Source organism: Protobothrops mucrosquamatus, unplaced genomic scaffold, assembly GCF_001527695.2.
Source record: "Protobothrops mucrosquamatus isolate PMUCROS unplaced genomic scaffold, P.Mucros_1.0 scaffold3, whole genome shotgun sequence".
NCBI classification, from domain to species: domain Eukaryota; kingdom Metazoa; phylum Chordata; class Lepidosauria; order Squamata; family Viperidae; genus Protobothrops; species Protobothrops mucrosquamatus.
This window is the reverse complement of record NW_015386390.1, coordinates 1,845,815-1,864,105: the sequence shown is the minus strand read 5'-3', so window position 1 is coordinate 1,864,105 and position 18,291 is coordinate 1,845,815. Positions and strand designations below refer to the sequence as shown.

The window sequence follows — 18,291 nt, the reverse complement described above, 5'->3', positions numbered from 1 at the left end:
CCCTATCCCCCCCCACACCCCCTAAAAATTTCTCAAAACACCCCACTAAAAACCTAACCAATTTGGGTTTTTTCCCACAAATTACTGCTGCACACCACCTCTCGGGGCTCCACACCCCTTCATCAAGGTGGGCCCTTGAGAGTGTACTGGGCCAGGTCTGCGCGGCGGGGGAGTCGCGCAGAGCCAGCAGAACCGTCCTATGGATCATTCGGTAGGAACAAGTCCGGCTGTGAAAAACCAAAAAAGGGGGTGAGGGGGGGGGGTGGAAACAATCCTCATGGAGTTGGTAAGATGGTAAAATTGGTGAGCCAGGTCAAAGCCCACCCAAGTCCAACATCCAGCATCCAGCCTCCAGGTCTCCAGATCACACTCGTCCTCCATCCTACGGCCAAAGCCCAAGTCCAAGCCGAGATCTTCCAAGCCGGGACAGGACCAGAACTGGACCCTCCAGGGCCAAAAGCTTGGGAGCGAGGCCGGGGGAAAGCAGGGCCAAGGCCCAGGCCTCCACTGCCAGGCTGTCCGGATCCTCCCAGCTACTGCCGGATGCACCAGGCCCAGATCGAAAAACGGGCCAGAGACGGGTCGAAAACAGGTCGGGGCCTGGTCTCCACCGCCCGGCCGCCCGAATCCAGGCCACACCGGAGCCACCGACGGCCAAAGACCAGGTCCAGGCCGAGATCTTCCGAGATCTTCCGAGGCAAAACAGGGCCAGAGCTGGACCCTCCAGGGCCGAGAGCCAGGGAGCGAGGTCGGAGGGAAGCAGGGCCGGGGCCTCCACCACCAGGCCATCCGGCTCCTCCTAGCTGCAGAGAGAGTCGTTGAGGCCACTTGGAGATTTTAGAGAGTCGTTGAGGCCACTTGGAGATTTACCTGTATCTTGGCTCCACACACATTTGCGCTACTCAGATGACCCTGAGGACACAGGTACACCTCCAAATGGCTTCAACGACTCTCTAAAAACCTGTATTTTTTTCCCTCACAGATGCCTTTCCTTGGAAAAAAAATAAACATATTAAAAGAAGTGATCTTAGTAGGATAGTAGTGTTAATGTACTTTATATTCCTTTTCTTAGCAGGATGAAGCTGAAAGAGGTAGACCGTACTGCCATGCAAGCATGGAGCCCTTCTCAACATCATCCCATTTACTTGGCTACAGGTAAGTTGTTGGATTTGATTTAAGAGGATTGGGTAAAAATGCACAGCGTGGCTTCCAAAATTATTTGCAACCTCTTCATAGCAGCTCCACTCTTGAGTTATGTACCTAGGCCCTAGACACATGACTGCTTAGAGTGGAGAAGTTGGTAGCGTTCCTATCTGTGCAGAGACACATTTTTCACAGGGATGCATTGGAGGATTCCCCCCCCCCTGTTTTTTTCCCCTGCCACACACATACTTTGGAATTCAGTCTTTTGTTAACCAACGTCTCTTCCTCCGCACCAATTTTGGTCCCATTCACTTTTACTTTTGGAGAGATATCCTGTTGATGGATAGATAGATATTTACACAGAGCTATGAATCTCTTTCCATATTTTTTTCTAGAACTCTATTGGGCTCGCTAGACAGATTTTAAAAAGGACTGAATTAAATTTATATAATAATAGTTGGAAGGGACCTTGGAGGTCATCTAGTCCAACCACCTGCTCAGGCAGGAAACCCTATACCATTTCAGACAAATGGCTGTCCAGTCTCTTCTTAAAAACTTCCACTGTTGGAGCATTCACCGCTTCTGGAGGCAGGTTGCTCCACTGGTTAATTGTTCTAACTGTCAGGAAGTTTCTCCTTAGTTCTAGGTTGCTTCTCTCCTTGATGAGTTTCTATATGTAGTTTCTTGTCCTGCCTTCAGGAGCTTTGGAGAATAGCCTGACTCCCTCTTCTTTGGGGCAGCCCCTGAGATATTGGAACACTGCTATCATGTCCCCCCTGGTTGTTCTCTTCGTTAAACTAGACATACCCAATTCCAGCAACCGTTCTTTATATGTTTTAGCCTCCAGTCCTCCAGTTTTCTAGCACTCTGTTGGGCTGGACAGATTAAAAAGGACTGAATTAATTTTTTCATTCCAAACATGGACATACTTGATAATTACTGCAGTTGAACGTTCCAACTGGCAAAAAGTTACAGTTATTTGATTATGTGGAAAGTGGAAATGGATGCCTAACAAACTAAAGTATTTGGAACAGACAGTATCTATCTAATTCAGATCTCCTATTTAGGACCACATGCCCTATCTTTGTATGTTGATGTCCAGTTCATCGTTTAGAGCCACTGACTTCATGAATTACTGGAGCCATTGTTCCAAAATTGAAATAACGTTTGTTTCATGCCTTGTTCTGAGTTTTGTGCCATCCAGCCAAGAGAAAAGACCCATTTATAGTACAATCCTGTACACAGGGAAGAAAACCCTGCTGTGTGCGTAAATTTCAGCTTTTTTTGCAGCATTTACCTAAGATTAAACTTGGGCCCTGAACACCAGAGGGTTATTAGCACATTAAATTCTCTTTTTTTGGGGGGGAGGTTACAAATTTCCTTATCTAATGAGTATTTCAAAGATTCACCAACAATACAGTATGCTGTACAGTTGTATCCCTATCCGCCAATACCCTTGGCTTTTTCCCCCTCAAAATTCAGCTCTGGAAGGAACTTGGGTTATCTAGCCCAACGTTCTGCTTTGTGCAGAATCTGCTAAAATAGATGGATATACAGGTGGTCCTTGACTTATGACCACAATTGAGCCTAAAATTCTGCTTTGTGCAGAATCTGCTAAAATATTCTAAATAGATGGCTATACAGGTGATCGTCCTCCACAACTGAGCCCAAAATTTATGTTGCTAAGCCAAACATTTGCTAACTTGAGTTTTTCCCCATTTTATGACCCTTTCTTGCCACAGTTGTTAAATGAATCGCTGCCGTTGTTAAGCTAGTCACACGGTCGTTAAGTGAATCTGGCTTCCCCATTGACTTTCCTTGCCAGAAGGTCGCAAAAGGTGATCCCATGACCCCAGGACATTGCAACCGTCATAATTATGAGTCAGTCATCAAGTGTCTGAAGTTTGATCATGTGACCATGGAGATGCTGCAACGGTCATAAGTGTGAAAAACAGTCATAATTCACTTTTTTCAGTGCAGTTGTAGCTTCAAACGACCACTAAATGAACTCTTGTAAGCCAAGGACTACCTGTATAGCCTTCTTCTCCAGAGAAGATGTCCATACATGGAAAAATGCAGCCCTCTTTCCTTTTAGGTATAAACCAAAAAATCCGAAATGTGGGGGTGTTTTTTTAGTTCAAGCACAGATACTGAAAACCGGCTGATCTGCCCACAGAAAGGTTAGACATAGAATGTGTCGTTTATCCTAGTCACAAACAGCCAAAGGGTGATTCTTTAGAAGAAGATGAGTTTTAAGCAGACCTGCAGAACCACATTAGTTTAAGGTTTCTCCTTAGCTCTGCTGAATTACATTGGAATTCGCAGGTGCCCTTTTTATAATAAGTCAGTATTAAGTGAATTAGTGACAGATTTTATCTTCCTGGGCTCCAAGATCACCGCAGATGGGGACTGCAGCCAAGAAATTAAAAGACGCTTGCTCCTGGGGAGGAAAGCTATGGCAAATCTAGACAGCATACTAAAAAGCAGAGACATCACCCTGCCAACAAAAGTACGTATTGGTCAAGGCCATGGTTTTCCCTGTTGCAATGTATGGCTGTGAAAGTTGGACCATACGAAAGGCTGAGCGCAAAAGAATTGAGGCCTTTGAACTATGGTGCTGGAGAAGACTCCTGCGAGTCCCCTGGACTGCAAGGCGATCAATCCAGTCAGTCCTAGAGGAGATCAACCCTGACTGCTCAATAGAAGGCCAGATCCTGAAGTTGAAACTCAAGTCCTTTGGCCACCTAATGAGAAGGAAGGACTCACTGGAGAAGAGCCTAATGCTGGGAAAGATTGAGGGCAATAGAAGAAGGGGACGACAGAGAATGAGGTGGCTGGATGGAGTCACTGAAGCAGGAGGCGTGAGCTTAAATGGACTCCAGAAGATGGTAGGGGACAGGAAGGCCTGGAGGAACGTTGCCCATGGGGTCGCGATGGGTTGGACATGACTTCGCAACTAACAACAACATTAAGCGAATGAATGTGTCTTTCTTGCAGGTACCTCTGCTCAGCAGTTGGATGCCACTTTCAGTACCAATGCTTCTCTAGAAATATTTGAACTTGATTTGACAGACCCAGCACTGGATATGAAGTCCTGTGCCATTTTCTCCTCCCCTCATAGGTAAGTCCTGGGTTTTTAAAAGCTTTATTTCTGCTTTTGAGAATTGCAGCACGCCATGGAAAGAGAAAGGGTGGCACGGTGGCCCAGCAATTAAAAGGCTGGGCATGTCGGCTGGAAAGGTTCAAGACCTGAGCTCCATGCAACGGGGTGAGCTCCTGTCCTTGCCCCATCTGCTGCCAGTCTTAGCAGTTCGAAAGCATGCAGATGCGAGTAGATAAATAGGCACCACTCTGATGGGAAGGATACGTCATGCTGACCCGGTGACTGTGGAAATGTCTTCAGACAGTGCTGGCTCTGGCCTTGAAACAGAGATGAACACCTCCCCTTAGGATTAGCAGCGATTAGCAGGGTAAAATCCGGGTGACTTCTTTACCTTTTTCTTTTTTTCTTTTCTTTTTTTTTTTTACAGAAAGGGAAATGTCAGAGTATGGATGGCAATTAAAAGCTGCATCCGTGTTTCGGTGTTTTTGTAGTTTCAAACAGTCATTAAACGAATGGTTGTAAGCCGGGGACCACCTGTGTATATTTTTATGGTTTTATTGTTTGTAATGTTTTGAGCTGCCCAGAGTCGCCTTGTGGTGAGGTGGGCAGGAAATAGATTTAATACATAACTACCTCTTCTGTACTGGCGGGGCCTGGGAGATGGGAGTGGAGAAGGAAGATGCAAGAATTATGCAACACGTGCAGGTTTCTTAGATTTCATGATGCCTGGATTTAGGCAGCAGAAAGTAAGGCTCTGTCAACCGTCCCCACTTGGTCAGTTAGAAAAGAAAGACTCTCGGATCCATTATTAGCGAAAGTACACTCTACTAAAGCCAAGTGGTTACAGAAGAAGCAAAGCTAAATCTGGGATTTTCGTGCAAAAAGAATGTTCCCACCTTTCCCCCTGCTTATCTGTGAGTGTCCAGTTAGGTCAGGGGTAGGCAACCTTGACTCTTTTATGACTCGTGGACTTCAACTCCCAGAATTCCTGAGCCAGTCATGCTGAGGGGAAAGAGAGAGGTTTCCAAGCTGAGCCATGCTGGTTCAGGAATTCTGGGAGTTGAAGTCCACGAGTCATAAAAGAGCCAAGGTTGCCTACCCCTGAATTAGGTGCTAACAAATTCTTTGGGTAACAATCCCTATGTTCCTGGGCTGGATGGTTTTGCATTCCATAATGTGACCCTGAGGTGACTGGCAGCTCCCACATTCCTCTCATGCTAACGCGCCCCCCCCTTATCTCCCACCCCACAATCCCTCTTCCCGTTAAGTATGTCAGGCTGACAGCAAGCAATGCATGGCTTATGCATTGCTTGCTCTAGCTTCATCTACCTTTTCAATCACTCAGCTGATTTCACAGGTCACACCAAGCCATACTATGTTGATCAAGCCATCGTGGTCTTCTTGACTAGCCCTGGGCACTGGTTTAAAACCTATAGAACCTGGAATTGTCTACTGGGTGCATTTAATTAACAGGAAGAATTCTACTGATCCTTTTAGTGAAATTGGTCTCAGCTTTTGATGTCAGTTCTGAGAATATCAGTAAATGCCCCTCAGAATAGCAAGGGAGTTCTGCTTACCTCTAAACCAACATTTTACTGAAGCCTTGAACCCTGGTTCTTCTGTACACTCCTTATCACCAGAGGCATCTTGATTTTAAGTGTTGTTTGCGCTTTTTTACACAAATAGATCAGTCTTTTCCTCTTCAAACATCTCAAAGCAGGGGTCTTCAAACTTGGCCCTTTTATGACTTGTGGACTTCAACTCCCAGAATTCCTCAGCCAGGCACGCTGGCTGAGGAATTCTGGGAGTTGAAGTCCACAAATCATAAAAGGGCCAAGTTTGAAGACCCCTGTCTTAAAGCAAACACAAAATGCCCAATTTTTTGAAAACTAAAAAGTAGATAGGTGAAGAATTTGTATCCTTTGCTTGTTGCTGATCTACGGTTCACAATACACCATGCTGTTGACCTTAAGCACAGCTTGAGGGCCCCAAATTCCTCAGCTCAGTCTAAAGTTTTTAAATAAATTAGGTGCCCTCCAGTCAGACGTGACTCCTAATGGCTGCCTAGATGTCCATAGTATTGGAGGTGGTTTTGCCTTGCCTTCTTCCTAGTCTGGGAGAGTGGGATTGACCCAAACTCACCCAGCTGATTTCATGTCTAAAGCAGGACTAGAATTCCCAGTCTTCCTAGGTGTTAGTCTGGTGCTTAATCAAACTGACTTTCTTTTACCTAATATAGGATGCTATCATCCAATCTGTTTGTTTCATGTTCCAGTGAAAATCCTGATCCAGGACTTCTACTGGCAAATGATATCATCTCTCAGAAAAATGGAAGAAAGCTGATAGAAAAAAGAAAATTCTCAATGATTTTTATCCATGTGTTCTTGACATTGTCTTGCAGGTATCACAAATTGATCTGGAGTCCTCACACAACAACATCCGATGGGACTCTTTCAGGAGTTCTTATTGCTGGTGGCGAAAACGGGAATATAATTTTGTATGATCCAGCTAAGATATTAGCTGGTGAAACCGAAGTCATGATTGCTCAGAACGACAAACATACGGGACCTGTAAGAGCTCTGGATGTTAATCTATTCCAGGTTAGATTTTACTTACGTCTTTTCATAGTGTCTTCAAAGCATTTCAGATCAAACTTCCCCATTCTGGTTCCCAGGGGACTAAAATCGTGACAACTTTAAGACTTGTGGACTTCAGCTCCCAGAATTCCTCAGCCAGCATAGCTGGCTGAGGAATTTTGGGAGCTGAAGTCCACAAGTCTTAAAAGTTGTCATGGTTGCAGGCTCCTGCTAGTTCCCCTCCAAATTTGATAGATCACAGATTCCAGCTGTTCCCGAGCCATCATGGTCACTTTTTTGTGAGATGGGCAACCATATAAATTTGAAAAATTAATTAAAACTCATGGGCATTCGCTTCCTCAAAAACAATGCTTTTGATGCAGTTTAATTTTTAGCATTTGCTTTGTGTTACAGACAAATCTAGTAGCTTCTGGTGCAAATGAGTCGGAGATCTACATCTGGGATTTAAATAACTTTGCAACGCCAATGACGCCGGGAACCAAGACTCAGGTACAGGGTTTATATAATGTCTGCGAGGCCTATGAAAATCAGTGGGGTGAAGTCTCTGGAGGTTGTGTTGCACTTATGTTAGGCACAGTTGTATTTGCCTTACCTCTCTGGTGATTTGTCCTGTCTCTGGATTTAATGGGTGCCCAGAGTTGACTTTTCAAATAAAGAAAATGCATTTGATTTCTCCCACGGTGTATGGATGTTCTAAAAGGCCCAAACATTCTTAGGTGTTTGCAGGTTATTCTAGAAAAACTGGTTAAAAACAAAACAGTAAGATACCACTGAGTCAAAGAAGAATCATGTTCCTTAAAATAGCAAATACATAGCATTGTATTTGTTGAGAGTATCCAGGTCCTGTGTTGACTCTGAAGGCACATTGCATTCTTAATACCATCTTGTAAATATGACTTGACAAGTTTGTCCCAATTATTCTTCTGTTCCATTTACTTCCTGCTTGGTGTTCTTTGCATTAAGTACTAGGAGTAGAGTAGAGTAGAATATATGGAGTGGAGTGGAGTGGAGTGGAGTGGAGTAGAGTAGAGTAGAGTAGAGTAGAAGTAGAGCTGGAAGGGACCTTGGAGGTCTTCTAGTCCAGCCCCCTGCTCAAGCAGGAGAACTTATACCATCTCAGACAAGTGACTGTCTAATTTCTTCTTAAAAACCTCCAGTGAGGGAGCGCCCACGATTTCTGGAGGCAGGCTGTTCCACTGGTTAATTGTCCTCACTGTCAGGAAGTTTCTTCTTAATTCCAGATTGCTTCTCTCTTTGATCAGTTTCCAACCATTGTTTCTCGTCCTTCCCTCTGGTGCTCTGGTGAACAACCTGGCCCCCTCTGCCTTGTGGCAGCCCCTCAGATACTGGAACACTGCTATCATGTCTCCCCTATTTCTTCTTTTCTTTAGACTAGCCAAACCCAAGTCCCGTAGCCGTTCTTTGTATGTTTTAGTCTCCAGGCCCCTGATCATCTTAGTTGCTCTTCTCTGATTTTTTTTCCAAACTCTCAACATCTTTCCAGAAGAAAAAAAGCTAACTTGTTCATGGTGCACAGTAAGTATTAAGCTAAGGAAGGTTGCATCAATTTCCATTTTTTTCCCCCAACAGCCTCCTGAAGATATCAGCTGTATTGCGTGGAACAGACAAGTCCAACATATCTTGGCCTCTGCGAGCCCCAGTGGCCGTGCCACTGTGTGGGATCTCAGGAAGAACGAGCCGATCATCAAAGTCAGCGACCACAGCAATCGGGTAGCTATTCAGCTCTGGGGTTAAATTTATATCTTAAATGCAACAGATCAGGAAAAAATTAATTTGGGGGAATAATTTAGAAAGTTACAGGTAGTCCTTGATTTATAACAGGGGTCTTCAAACTTGGCCCTTTCATGACTTGTGAACTTCAACTCCCAGAATTCCTTAGCCAGGCACGTGTGCCTGGCTGAGGAATTCTGGAAGTTGAAGTCCACAAGTCATGAAAGGGCCAAGTTTGAAGACCCCTCATTTGCAATCAAAACTGAGCCCAAAATTTACATTGCTAAGCAACACAGTTGTTAAATGAGTTTTGCCCCATTTTACAAGCTTTTTTGCCACGGTTGTTAAGTAAATCACTGCAATTTTAAGTTAGTAACATGATGGCTAAGTGAATCTGGCTTCCCCAATTGACTTTGTTTGTCAGAAGGTCGCACAAGTTGATCACATGACCCCAGGGTACTGTGACCATCTTAAATACTACCCAGTTGTCAATATTGATCACATGGGCATGGGGATGCTATTAGCCCATTAAATTCTCTTTTTGGGGGGAGGTTACAAATTTCCTTATCTAATGAGTGTTTGAAAGATTCATGAACAATACAGTATGCTGTACAGTTATATCCCTATCCTTCAATACCCTTTGCTTTTTCCCACTCAAAATCCTCTGGAAGGAACTTGGGTTATCTAGCCCAACGTTCTGCTTTGTGCAGAATCTGCTAAAATAGATGGATATACAGGTGGTCCTTGACTTGTGACCACAATTGAGCCCAAAATTTATGTTGCGAGGCGAAACACTTGGTAAGCGAATTTTGTCCCGTTTTACAATCTTTCTTGCGCCAGTTGTTAAGTGAATCACCACAGTTGTTAAGTTAGTAACACGGTTGTTAAGTGAATCTGGCTTCCCCGTTGACTTTGCTTGCCAGAAGGTTGCAAAAGGGGATCACATGACCCTGGGACACCGCGACCGTCATAAATATGAGTCAGTTGACAGGCATCTGAAATTTGATTACGTGACCATTGGGATGCTGCAACTGTCATAAATGTGAAAAAAGTCATGAGTGATTTTTTTCCAATGCTGTTGTCACTTCAGATAGTCACTAAATGAAAAGTTTTAAGTCTTGCTGCATCTTATGAGACTTTGACATCATGGCAGGAATTTTATTACAATGTGTGAGGGACAATAAATAGTAAATAGGCTTCCACACTCTTCAAATGAGGTTAATTCAACAAAAGATTCTTTTTTGCCTTTACTGGATATCTCAGAAGGTTTAAAAGCAGATGGCTAATTCCCTTGTTATATGGTAAATGTAAAACATTTACGAAAAGGCTGATACAATGTGGGTTTCTCTTGTTATTGTGCTATTTTGATTTTAAGTGTCTCAAAAGACTGTTAGAAAGATCAGAATGGTTTAAAGACGTGAACATACTTCTGAACTGAATATCGAAAATATGGAGCTTGTTTCTGTATGAAGAGTTACAAACTTAGCCAACGTGGAGCAGTAGGAAAGATTCCTCTTCAATGTTGGAAAAACAGTGCAACTCCAGATTACAACTCCACGATCATTAGATGTGCTCTGTGTTTTCTTTATGGGCTGGCTCAGTATTAGTGTGATGATGATGATGATGATGATGATGATGATGATGATGATGATGATGATGATGATGATGATGATGATGATGATAAAGTTGGAAGGGACCTTAGAGGTCATCGAGTCCAACCCCCTGCTCAGGCAGAAAACCCTATACCATTTCGGACAAATGGCTGTCCAGTCTCTTCTTAAAAACTTCCAGTGTTGGTGCATTCACCGCTTCTGGAGGCAGGTTGTTCCACTGGTTAATTGTTCTAACTGTCAGGAAGTTTCTCCTTAGTTCTAGGTTGCTTCTCTCTTTGGTTAGTTTCCACTCATTGCTTCTTGTCCTGCCTTCGGGCACTTTGGAGAATAGCTTGACTCCCTCTTCTTTGTGGCAGCCCCTGAGATAATGGTGACACTGCTATCATGTCCCCCCTCGTCCTTCTCTTCATTAAACTAGACTTACCAGTATTTTCAGTGTACTCAGATTTTAAAGCTGTGTCTGAAAATTTGGCCAAATAATTGCATAATATAGTATTTTGTTTTTCTTTTTTCCCCCTTTTCTGCATATTAAAGCAACAGCAATACACGTAAAGACTTTAAAAAGGTGAAGCGTTCAATTTAGAAAATATTCAGTCAGCTGCTTGGCCAGGTTATCTTTACCGTTCATAGAGAATAAGTGCAAACTGTCCTTCATCACCAATGTAAACTAACTTGTTATGGAAGTTACAGTTTGATACAGTGCAGATTGTGTAATCCTTACATTCTCCCCCCCTCCCCCCTCGTTTTTAAGTACTTGAGATGATCCTCTACGTCAGCGGTTCTCAACCTATGGGTCGCGACCCCATTTGGGGTCGATCGACCATTTCACGGGGGTTGCCAAGCAAGGCTGTCCGCCATTTTTTTTCCCTTTTCCGGCGGGTGCCTTACCTCCCTTTGGCTGGGCCAGCTGGTGGTCGGCCTGCTCCGTCTCTGCCGCTTGCCAGCTACGCCTCGGCCGGCGCAGGGGGAGGAACCATGCATGCGCAGCGCTCCCGGGCAGGGAAAGTCCTCGACTTACGACCGGTTGGGTAGTCCTCGACTTACGACCGGTTGGGTAGTCCTCGACTTACAACCGGTTTAGTCCTCGACTTACGACCGCTTTAGTCCTCGACTTACGGCCGGTTGGGGGGTCGCGGCATTAAAAAGGTTGCGAACCACTGCTCTACGTGAAGCCACATGTAGGTAGAGCGCATGTTCATTTATGGTATGTGGCCAGGGTGTGTGCCTAACCTCCCCATCTTACAGATTAATTTTTGGCTTGTTAAGTGTATGAGCCAGCTGTTTCATAAATAGGCAGGGGGATTACCCTTCTGATCTCATTTGAGATTTTCACATTCTGCATGTTAATTGCTGCCCTGGCAGTTGTTGCAGTCAGCATGCAGGACTACATGTTGAATATGTTTTGCTAAACAAGGGAAAGTATTGCTGAAAATTACTAGGATGCTACAGTACTTCTAAGTAAGAGAAATGGTTTTATAATGAGCAGCGTGGTGGCCTAGAGGTGGAGCTCTCACCTCACAGGAGGCTGTGAGTTTGATCCTAGGTAGCGGCAGATATTTCTCTATCAGGGCACAAAGAGAAAATTTTTGCTGTGAACTCCGCGTAGGCGTCAGGAAGGGCATCCAGCCAGTCAACACTCAGCTCCATTCAGTCACCTTGACTCCATCCCAATGCAAAGGATTACATGGTTGTTGTTGTTGTTGTTGTTTTGTTTTGTTTTTTAAATGAACACTAGTTATACCATTTCAGATGCATTGCTCAGGGCTGGAATGGCATCCTGAGGTCGCCACGCAAATGGTTCTGGCTTCAGAAGATGACCGGCTACCCGTAATCCAGATATGGGATCTGAGATTTGCATCTTCTCCTCTTCGTGTTCTAGAAAACCATGCCAGGTGCATAAAATACAGATTTGATGTATGGTGCTAGAAAGACTGATGGAGATGTTAGGCCAAAATTTATTGACAGATTTTCATACAAGGGGGGAGGGGTTTGGCAAAACAACGATGAAATAATATTGGAAAATAAATATACGGGATTCAAAGCAGATGATGGGAGATAACATATTTTCGATCAGCATTCGGAATAAGATTTTATTTTATTTGAGAAAAGGGCCAAAAAGGGACTCTTGAGCATTTTGGTTAATTATTTTGGAGTTTTTGTTTATGACAAAAGTCCTTTTAGTTTTTATCTTTCCTCTTTCAAATTTTAATGTCCCATTGATATCGGTTACATATTTGCAATGTTTGGTTAGTTTGATAAGCATTTGATATATATATATATATATATGTATTTTACACAGAGGTATTTTGACAATTGCTTGGAGTATGGCAGATCCTGAACTACTGCTGAGCTGTGGAAAAGACTCTAAAATCCTTTGTTCCAATCCAAATACAGGAGAGGTATTTGCTTTTAAGTAACATTTAAATTTTAAAAATTGAAAAATATGTCTTTTGGGCAGTGCATAAAGAGCTCATCACCTTTTCATTATTAACTTGCATCAAAGACAACTTGTGACAACCAACTTTAAAAAATTTTTAGGATCCTAATGAAAAAAATAAACATTCCTCTTATGAATATGATTTGTTCTATTCAATTTAACTCTTTTGATTTGTTTTTTTAAAAAAACTATTTGTGCAACTTGAATATGTTTACTATGTATTTGGTGAATTGATTTTGGGTGCAGGTTGGCTTGGAAATGCTTGCATGTTACTGTTTATCTACCGAAGAGATTAATGAAACAAGGATACATAATAAAACACCGAGTTCCTTTTAAAGTCCATTAATTGTAAATACAGAGGGTCCTCGACTTACAGTGGCAGTTGGGACCAGAATTTCCATTGCTAAGCAATGTTTTTGTAAAGTACACCTGCATCATTTATCAGTAGCAGACTTTGTGGTCCTGGTTGCCATTATTAACTGAATCTAATGGTTGTTAAGCAAAGCAATTTCCTGCCGGCTTCCAATAACCAAGTCAGTGGGGGAGCCAGCAGGAAATCGCAAGTCCCTGATAGCTTTTAGGCAAGAAAGGAGCTGAGGGGGAGGGTTGGGGAAGGTGCACTGTAGGGCCAGGGAGAGTATGCAGGGATGTGATGGAGGGTTGGAGGTTGCGGGAGAGTATATCCTTAATTCTACATCTTGCTCGGAATATTAAGACACGTCACTGACCAATTTTGCAGTTGTTCGTTTTGGCAGCCCTAGTTGTCCTTCTTCCTTTCTTCCGATCGCAGGTGTTGTATGAGCTTCCTACCTCTACCCAGTGGTGCTTTGATGTGCAGTGGTGTCCCAGGAATCCCGCCCTTCTCTCTGCTGCTTCTTTTGATGGGAGGATCAGTATTTACTCAATCATGGGAGGAAGCACAGACAGCCTGCGACAAAAACAAGTGGACAAGGTATCTCATTTTTGAAAACGGGGGAAAGGGCAGGTTTTGCCATTTACGATGAAATGCATAAAAATAAATGATTGAAATATTGGCTTTCTCAGAACTCACTGTTCTTGGTTTCTTAATGAGACTCTACATGTCCCCCTGCCACGGAGGAACAGATCGGATGTTGATCAGTACTAGTGGTTCTTTGGCTGTGTTCATTTCACCCTCTAATCCGCTATTTCTCAACCCTGGCAACTTTAAGATATATGGACTTCAATTCCCAGAATTCTCCAGTCAGCCATGCTGGTTGGGGAATTCTGAGATTTGAAATCCCAGACACCTTAAAAGTTGCCAAGGTTCAGAGACATTGTTTTAATCCCTTTAAAATTCCTTACTTACAATCCTTTGATTTTAAAAACAATCGTAGAAAGCACATTTGATAAATGGTAGTCAGATTCTGACATAAAAGTTTGTCCTGGAATTGGATCAAGCTAAAGAACAAGGATGTCATGGTTCCGACAGATGAAACTCTTCAAAGAACCTTGAGGCATTGTTTACCTTAAAGAATCTTTATTCGAGCAGCATAGATTCGGCACATACATAAGTGAAGCCAAAATCTGGATTCCCCTCCCCTTGGCACGTAGTATCAAACACAATTCCCTCCTCTAATTAACTCATAAATCACATTCTCCAATTAGTTTGAAATGCAGGCTCTCCCTCCTATTCTCCAACTCTCCATTTCTTACCATCTCTTATTTCAAACTCTGAATTCATACACTAGTGCAATGCTATGTCTAACTAACTCCCATCACATTCCTCCTCCTCCCCCAGCATCATCTAATTCTAAGAGTAGAAGAAAGAAAAAGGCTGCATCTTCATATGTTGTCAAAGCAAGAACATCCAATGTTAGCAGCGTTGACAAAGGAATTGTTTTCTCTTTCTCTTCTGTTTTCAAAAGCTCTCCTCGTCTTTTGGCAATCTTGATCCCTTTGGAACGGGACAACCCCTTCCCCCATTGCAGCTCCCACAACAGAGCATCCAACAGAGCACAGTTCTGCCTCTGAAGAAACCACCCAAGTGGATTCGCCGACCAGTGGGAGCATCTTTCTCCGTAAGTCTCTGCCATTTAAATAAAAAGAAAAGACTTGGTACTTAGCGAGTACTAGGTTTTCTGCAGGATGCTTCATAGAAATCCGTGGTCTTATTTTAGAGAAACCCTTGTGTAGCATAAGGCATCCATCACATCTTAGGCAGAAGAATTTTTAAAAAAAATTATTTATCCAATGCCAAGACCACCTAATTGCTTGACACTCTGGACAACTTATAGATAAAAAAAGAAAAACAATGCATATTAAAAAACAAAAAGTTAAAGCCAGGTACCTATTACCATATCTGGTGGACATGCCCTAAAGCTAAAAGATTTTGGTCAAAAATACACTTACGGTTGGAGAAAATGACTAAAAAACAAATAGATTTTAAGCCAGAATTATTTTTGTTAGGAATAATAGGAGCAAATTATGAGAAAGACTGTATATGTTTAATTTTACATATGTTAACTGCAGCAAGAATTGTTGAGAACCCAAAAGTGCTTGCTTTAAGACTACCTAGTTGTATGGCTATGTGTGGGTAACAATACCACTGATTGCTTGAATTCCAGTTTGGAGGGAGACTGGTCACTTTTGAGGACAGCAAGACTCAACAGCAAGGAGAACATCCCCAACAGCGCTACCACGTCTACATTAGTCAAGTTGTCACTGAGAAGGAATTCTTGAACCGGTCCAACCAGCTGCAAGAAGCTGTTCAGGCCGAAGCCTTCATCAGCTACTGTCAGAAGAAAATCGATGCAGCCAGAAATGACTTTGAGAAGAATGTGTGGTCATTCCTCAAGGTGATTTTCAGGGTTGATTGAATACAGAATCTCTCACTCACTTTAAAAACAAGAGGCATGCAGTAGTCAGATCCAGAGTGGGAAATATTTTTGGATCCGGCATTGGCCCCCCGAATACGTAAGTCCTCAGGTTTATGACCAGTTGCTTTCACAAGCATTCTGAGTTACAACAGACCTATTTTGGATCTACTTACGACCCAGATTCAAAATTCCAGTGCTCACACCACCCCTTAAAGGGGGCACGCGAACAAACTTCGACTGCTCAGCAACTTTGCTGCATTTATTGCAACATCTCGTGGTCATGTGACTATGTTTTATGATGGTTTTGCCAAAAACTGGACCTCACTTTTAGCTTTTGGCAAAACTATGCCCATAGCAAACCATTGGTCCACTTAATGACTGCGACGTTCAGTTAATGACTGCTCAAAAAAAAGGTTATAAAATTGAGTGGATCGTGTGCCTGGCCTGTTTTACAACTTTTCTGACTCACAGCTGCAGTGAGCAGGCTCCATGACAGTCATAAGTCGAGGATTCCCTGTAGTGAAAGTGTCCATGCTGGACCAGCCACAACTTCATCCACTTGATAGTCATGTGCTACCAAGTAAGATGATGAATAAAAGATAAAGTTATATTGTCCTTGCTATACTCGACTAGGGATTTACGAAGTGTTCAAAAGCAGTGGTTCACATCCCAGAATAGTACATTAAAAGCACTTCCTTTTGAATCATTAAAGCCACCATGTCATTTGCGAGTTTGGGTGGCTGCTTCAGAATTTGCTCTTCGTTGTCTTGGCATGCAGAGTCCTACTTCAGTGAGAAAAAGGCATTCAGAGACTGCCAGAAATCATTTTGAAGCAGCCATGCAAATCCCAGAGATGACAAATAGCTGCTTAGTGATTTGAGAAGAGGTGATTTATGCATGCCTCTGCAAGTTGTAAAGCAACAAGCCTTCACTTCCTATTTGTTGACGGTTCTGACAAGGTGGAGGTAGTTCTTAATGATCTACCTGTGTGGAGAGCAATAGATCGTGTAGGATCGGGCTTACAAGGCAGCAGTTTTTGGGGGGACGATGTTGGTTTTCTAGGGACCTTCAGAAGGACCAGCATTTCTAAAAATCAGCCCCCTAAGCCAGGGGTGTCAAACTCAATTTCCTTGAGGGCCGCATCAGCATTGCGGTTGCCCTTGGGGGGCCGGGTGGGTGTGGCCAGGGTGGGTGCGGCCTACTGGGTGGGGGTGGATGGAGTGGGTGTGGCCTACTAGGTGGGTGTAACAAGCTCTACATCGTTCACGTCAAGGGTGCCTGTGAGCCTGGGCAGGAGTGGGACAGATCTGAGGGTCTCTGGCAGAAGGGGGTGGGACCGGGGCAAGTGCCAAAGCATGGTCCACTGGAGGAGCCTCACTGTTCCTCTCAGATTATGAGGGGGGAGGCTTATGAAGCTAAGACTGAATATGTTTCAGCATAGATGGCCACCACAAAATTGTACATTGGTTCCCGGATGGCCTGGGCCAGGGCCAAGGCAGAGGGGGCCGTTCCCTCACTGTTTCCAGGATGGCTTCGCGGGCCACATGAAACCACTTCGCGGGCCGCATCCGGCCCCCGGGCCTTGTGTTTGACATGTCTGCCCTAAGCAATCCATCTGGCCAGCTCACAGTAATCTTCCCCCAGATAGTTTCCATCTCCTGGAAAATGGGTTGATCCTTAGAAATAATAGATCTTGAAAAGATGGCATTTTGCTGAGTTAACCTATGAAACTACTCACAAATTTCAGGAAGAAGAGTAAGTGAAGACAGAAAGAAAATAAATCCAATTTGCCTTCATTTTCCTACCATTTCCCCCCATGTAGAGCTAGAGTAGAACAGAACAGAATAGATTAGAATAGAATAGAATAACAGAGTTGGAAGGGACCTTGGAGGTCTTCTAGACCAACCCCCTGCTTAGGCAGGAAACCCTATACCAGGGGTCGCCAACCCCCGGTTCTTGGACCAGTGGCATGCCAGCAACCGGTCTGCACAAAAAAGCAAATCCCTATCCGTGGGATACAGGCAGCATACACAACCACGCAGAAAAACCTTTCTCCACGAAACCGGTCCCTGGTGCCCAAAAGGTTGGGGACCTCTGCCCTATACCATTTCAGACAAATGGTTGTCCAATCTCTTCTTAAAAACTTCCAGTGTTGGAGCAACTTCTGGAGGCAAAAGGTTCCACCAATTATTTTTCCTAACGGTCAGGAAATTCCTCCTTAGTTCTAGGTTGCTTCTCTCCTTGGTTAGTTTCCACCCGTTGCTTCTTGTCCTGTCTTCAGGTGCTTTGGAGAATAGCTTGACTCCCTCTTCTTTGTGGCAGCTCCTGAGATATTGGAACACTGCTATCATGTCCTCCCTTATCCTTCTCTTCATTAAACTAGACATATCCAGTTCCAACAGCCGTTCCTTATAGCTGATTTTGTTGCCCTCTGTCAAGGTGTCATTTAAACTTTATCATACTCTAAGTGTTTGGCAAAGGCACATCTTGTTCTGTGGATGCAGGAAGAAACTAGCTGCCCTCTCAAATGCCTTTTCTGATGTGTTTGGTTTTTTTGAAGGTGCATTTTGAGGAAGACTCACGTGCCAAATATCTGGAACTCTTGGGGTACAAAAAGGATGGTTTGAGACAGAAGGTAAATGTTGCTATATTGCATTTTTAAGAACTACGTTCAAAGCATTTATTAATTGCCTTTTGGGTTTGGTTTGAAAGAAATCATGGGGAAAATAGATATGGCAAGAAGTAGCCTAATCTTTCACCTCTCGATAATTGTAAAGAGCCTGTTCTCTGATTAATAAAGTGCTCAGGAATTACTAGGAATTAATGAAAT

At 43.5% G+C, this 18,291-nt stretch overlaps 1 protein-coding gene across 1 annotated transcript in view; it reads left to right on the top strand.

Annotated features, from left to right (window-relative positions):
- SEC31A (SEC31 homolog A, COPII coat complex component) overlaps nucleotides 1–18,291 on the top strand; it is a 63,129-nt gene that overhangs the window by 8,504 nt on the left and 36,334 nt on the right. Inside the window, exons 2-12 of the mRNA XM_015832371.1 lie at nucleotides 1,073–1,155; nucleotides 4,141–4,264; nucleotides 6,648–6,846; nucleotides 7,237–7,332; nucleotides 8,434–8,574; nucleotides 11,937–12,079; nucleotides 12,487–12,586; nucleotides 13,415–13,576; nucleotides 14,511–14,663; nucleotides 15,210–15,440; nucleotides 18,022–18,096. Coding sequence (XP_015687857.1) covers nucleotides 1,077–1,155; nucleotides 4,141–4,264; nucleotides 6,648–6,846; nucleotides 7,237–7,332; nucleotides 8,434–8,574; nucleotides 11,937–12,079; nucleotides 12,487–12,586; nucleotides 13,415–13,576; nucleotides 14,511–14,663; nucleotides 15,210–15,440; nucleotides 18,022–18,096 — 1,503 coding nt within the window. The 5' untranslated portion in view covers nucleotides 1,073–1,076. The remainder of the gene's footprint in view (nucleotides 1–1,072; nucleotides 1,156–4,140; nucleotides 4,265–6,647; nucleotides 6,847–7,236; nucleotides 7,333–8,433; nucleotides 8,575–11,936; nucleotides 12,080–12,486; nucleotides 12,587–13,414; nucleotides 13,577–14,510; nucleotides 14,664–15,209; nucleotides 15,441–18,021; nucleotides 18,097–18,291) is intronic.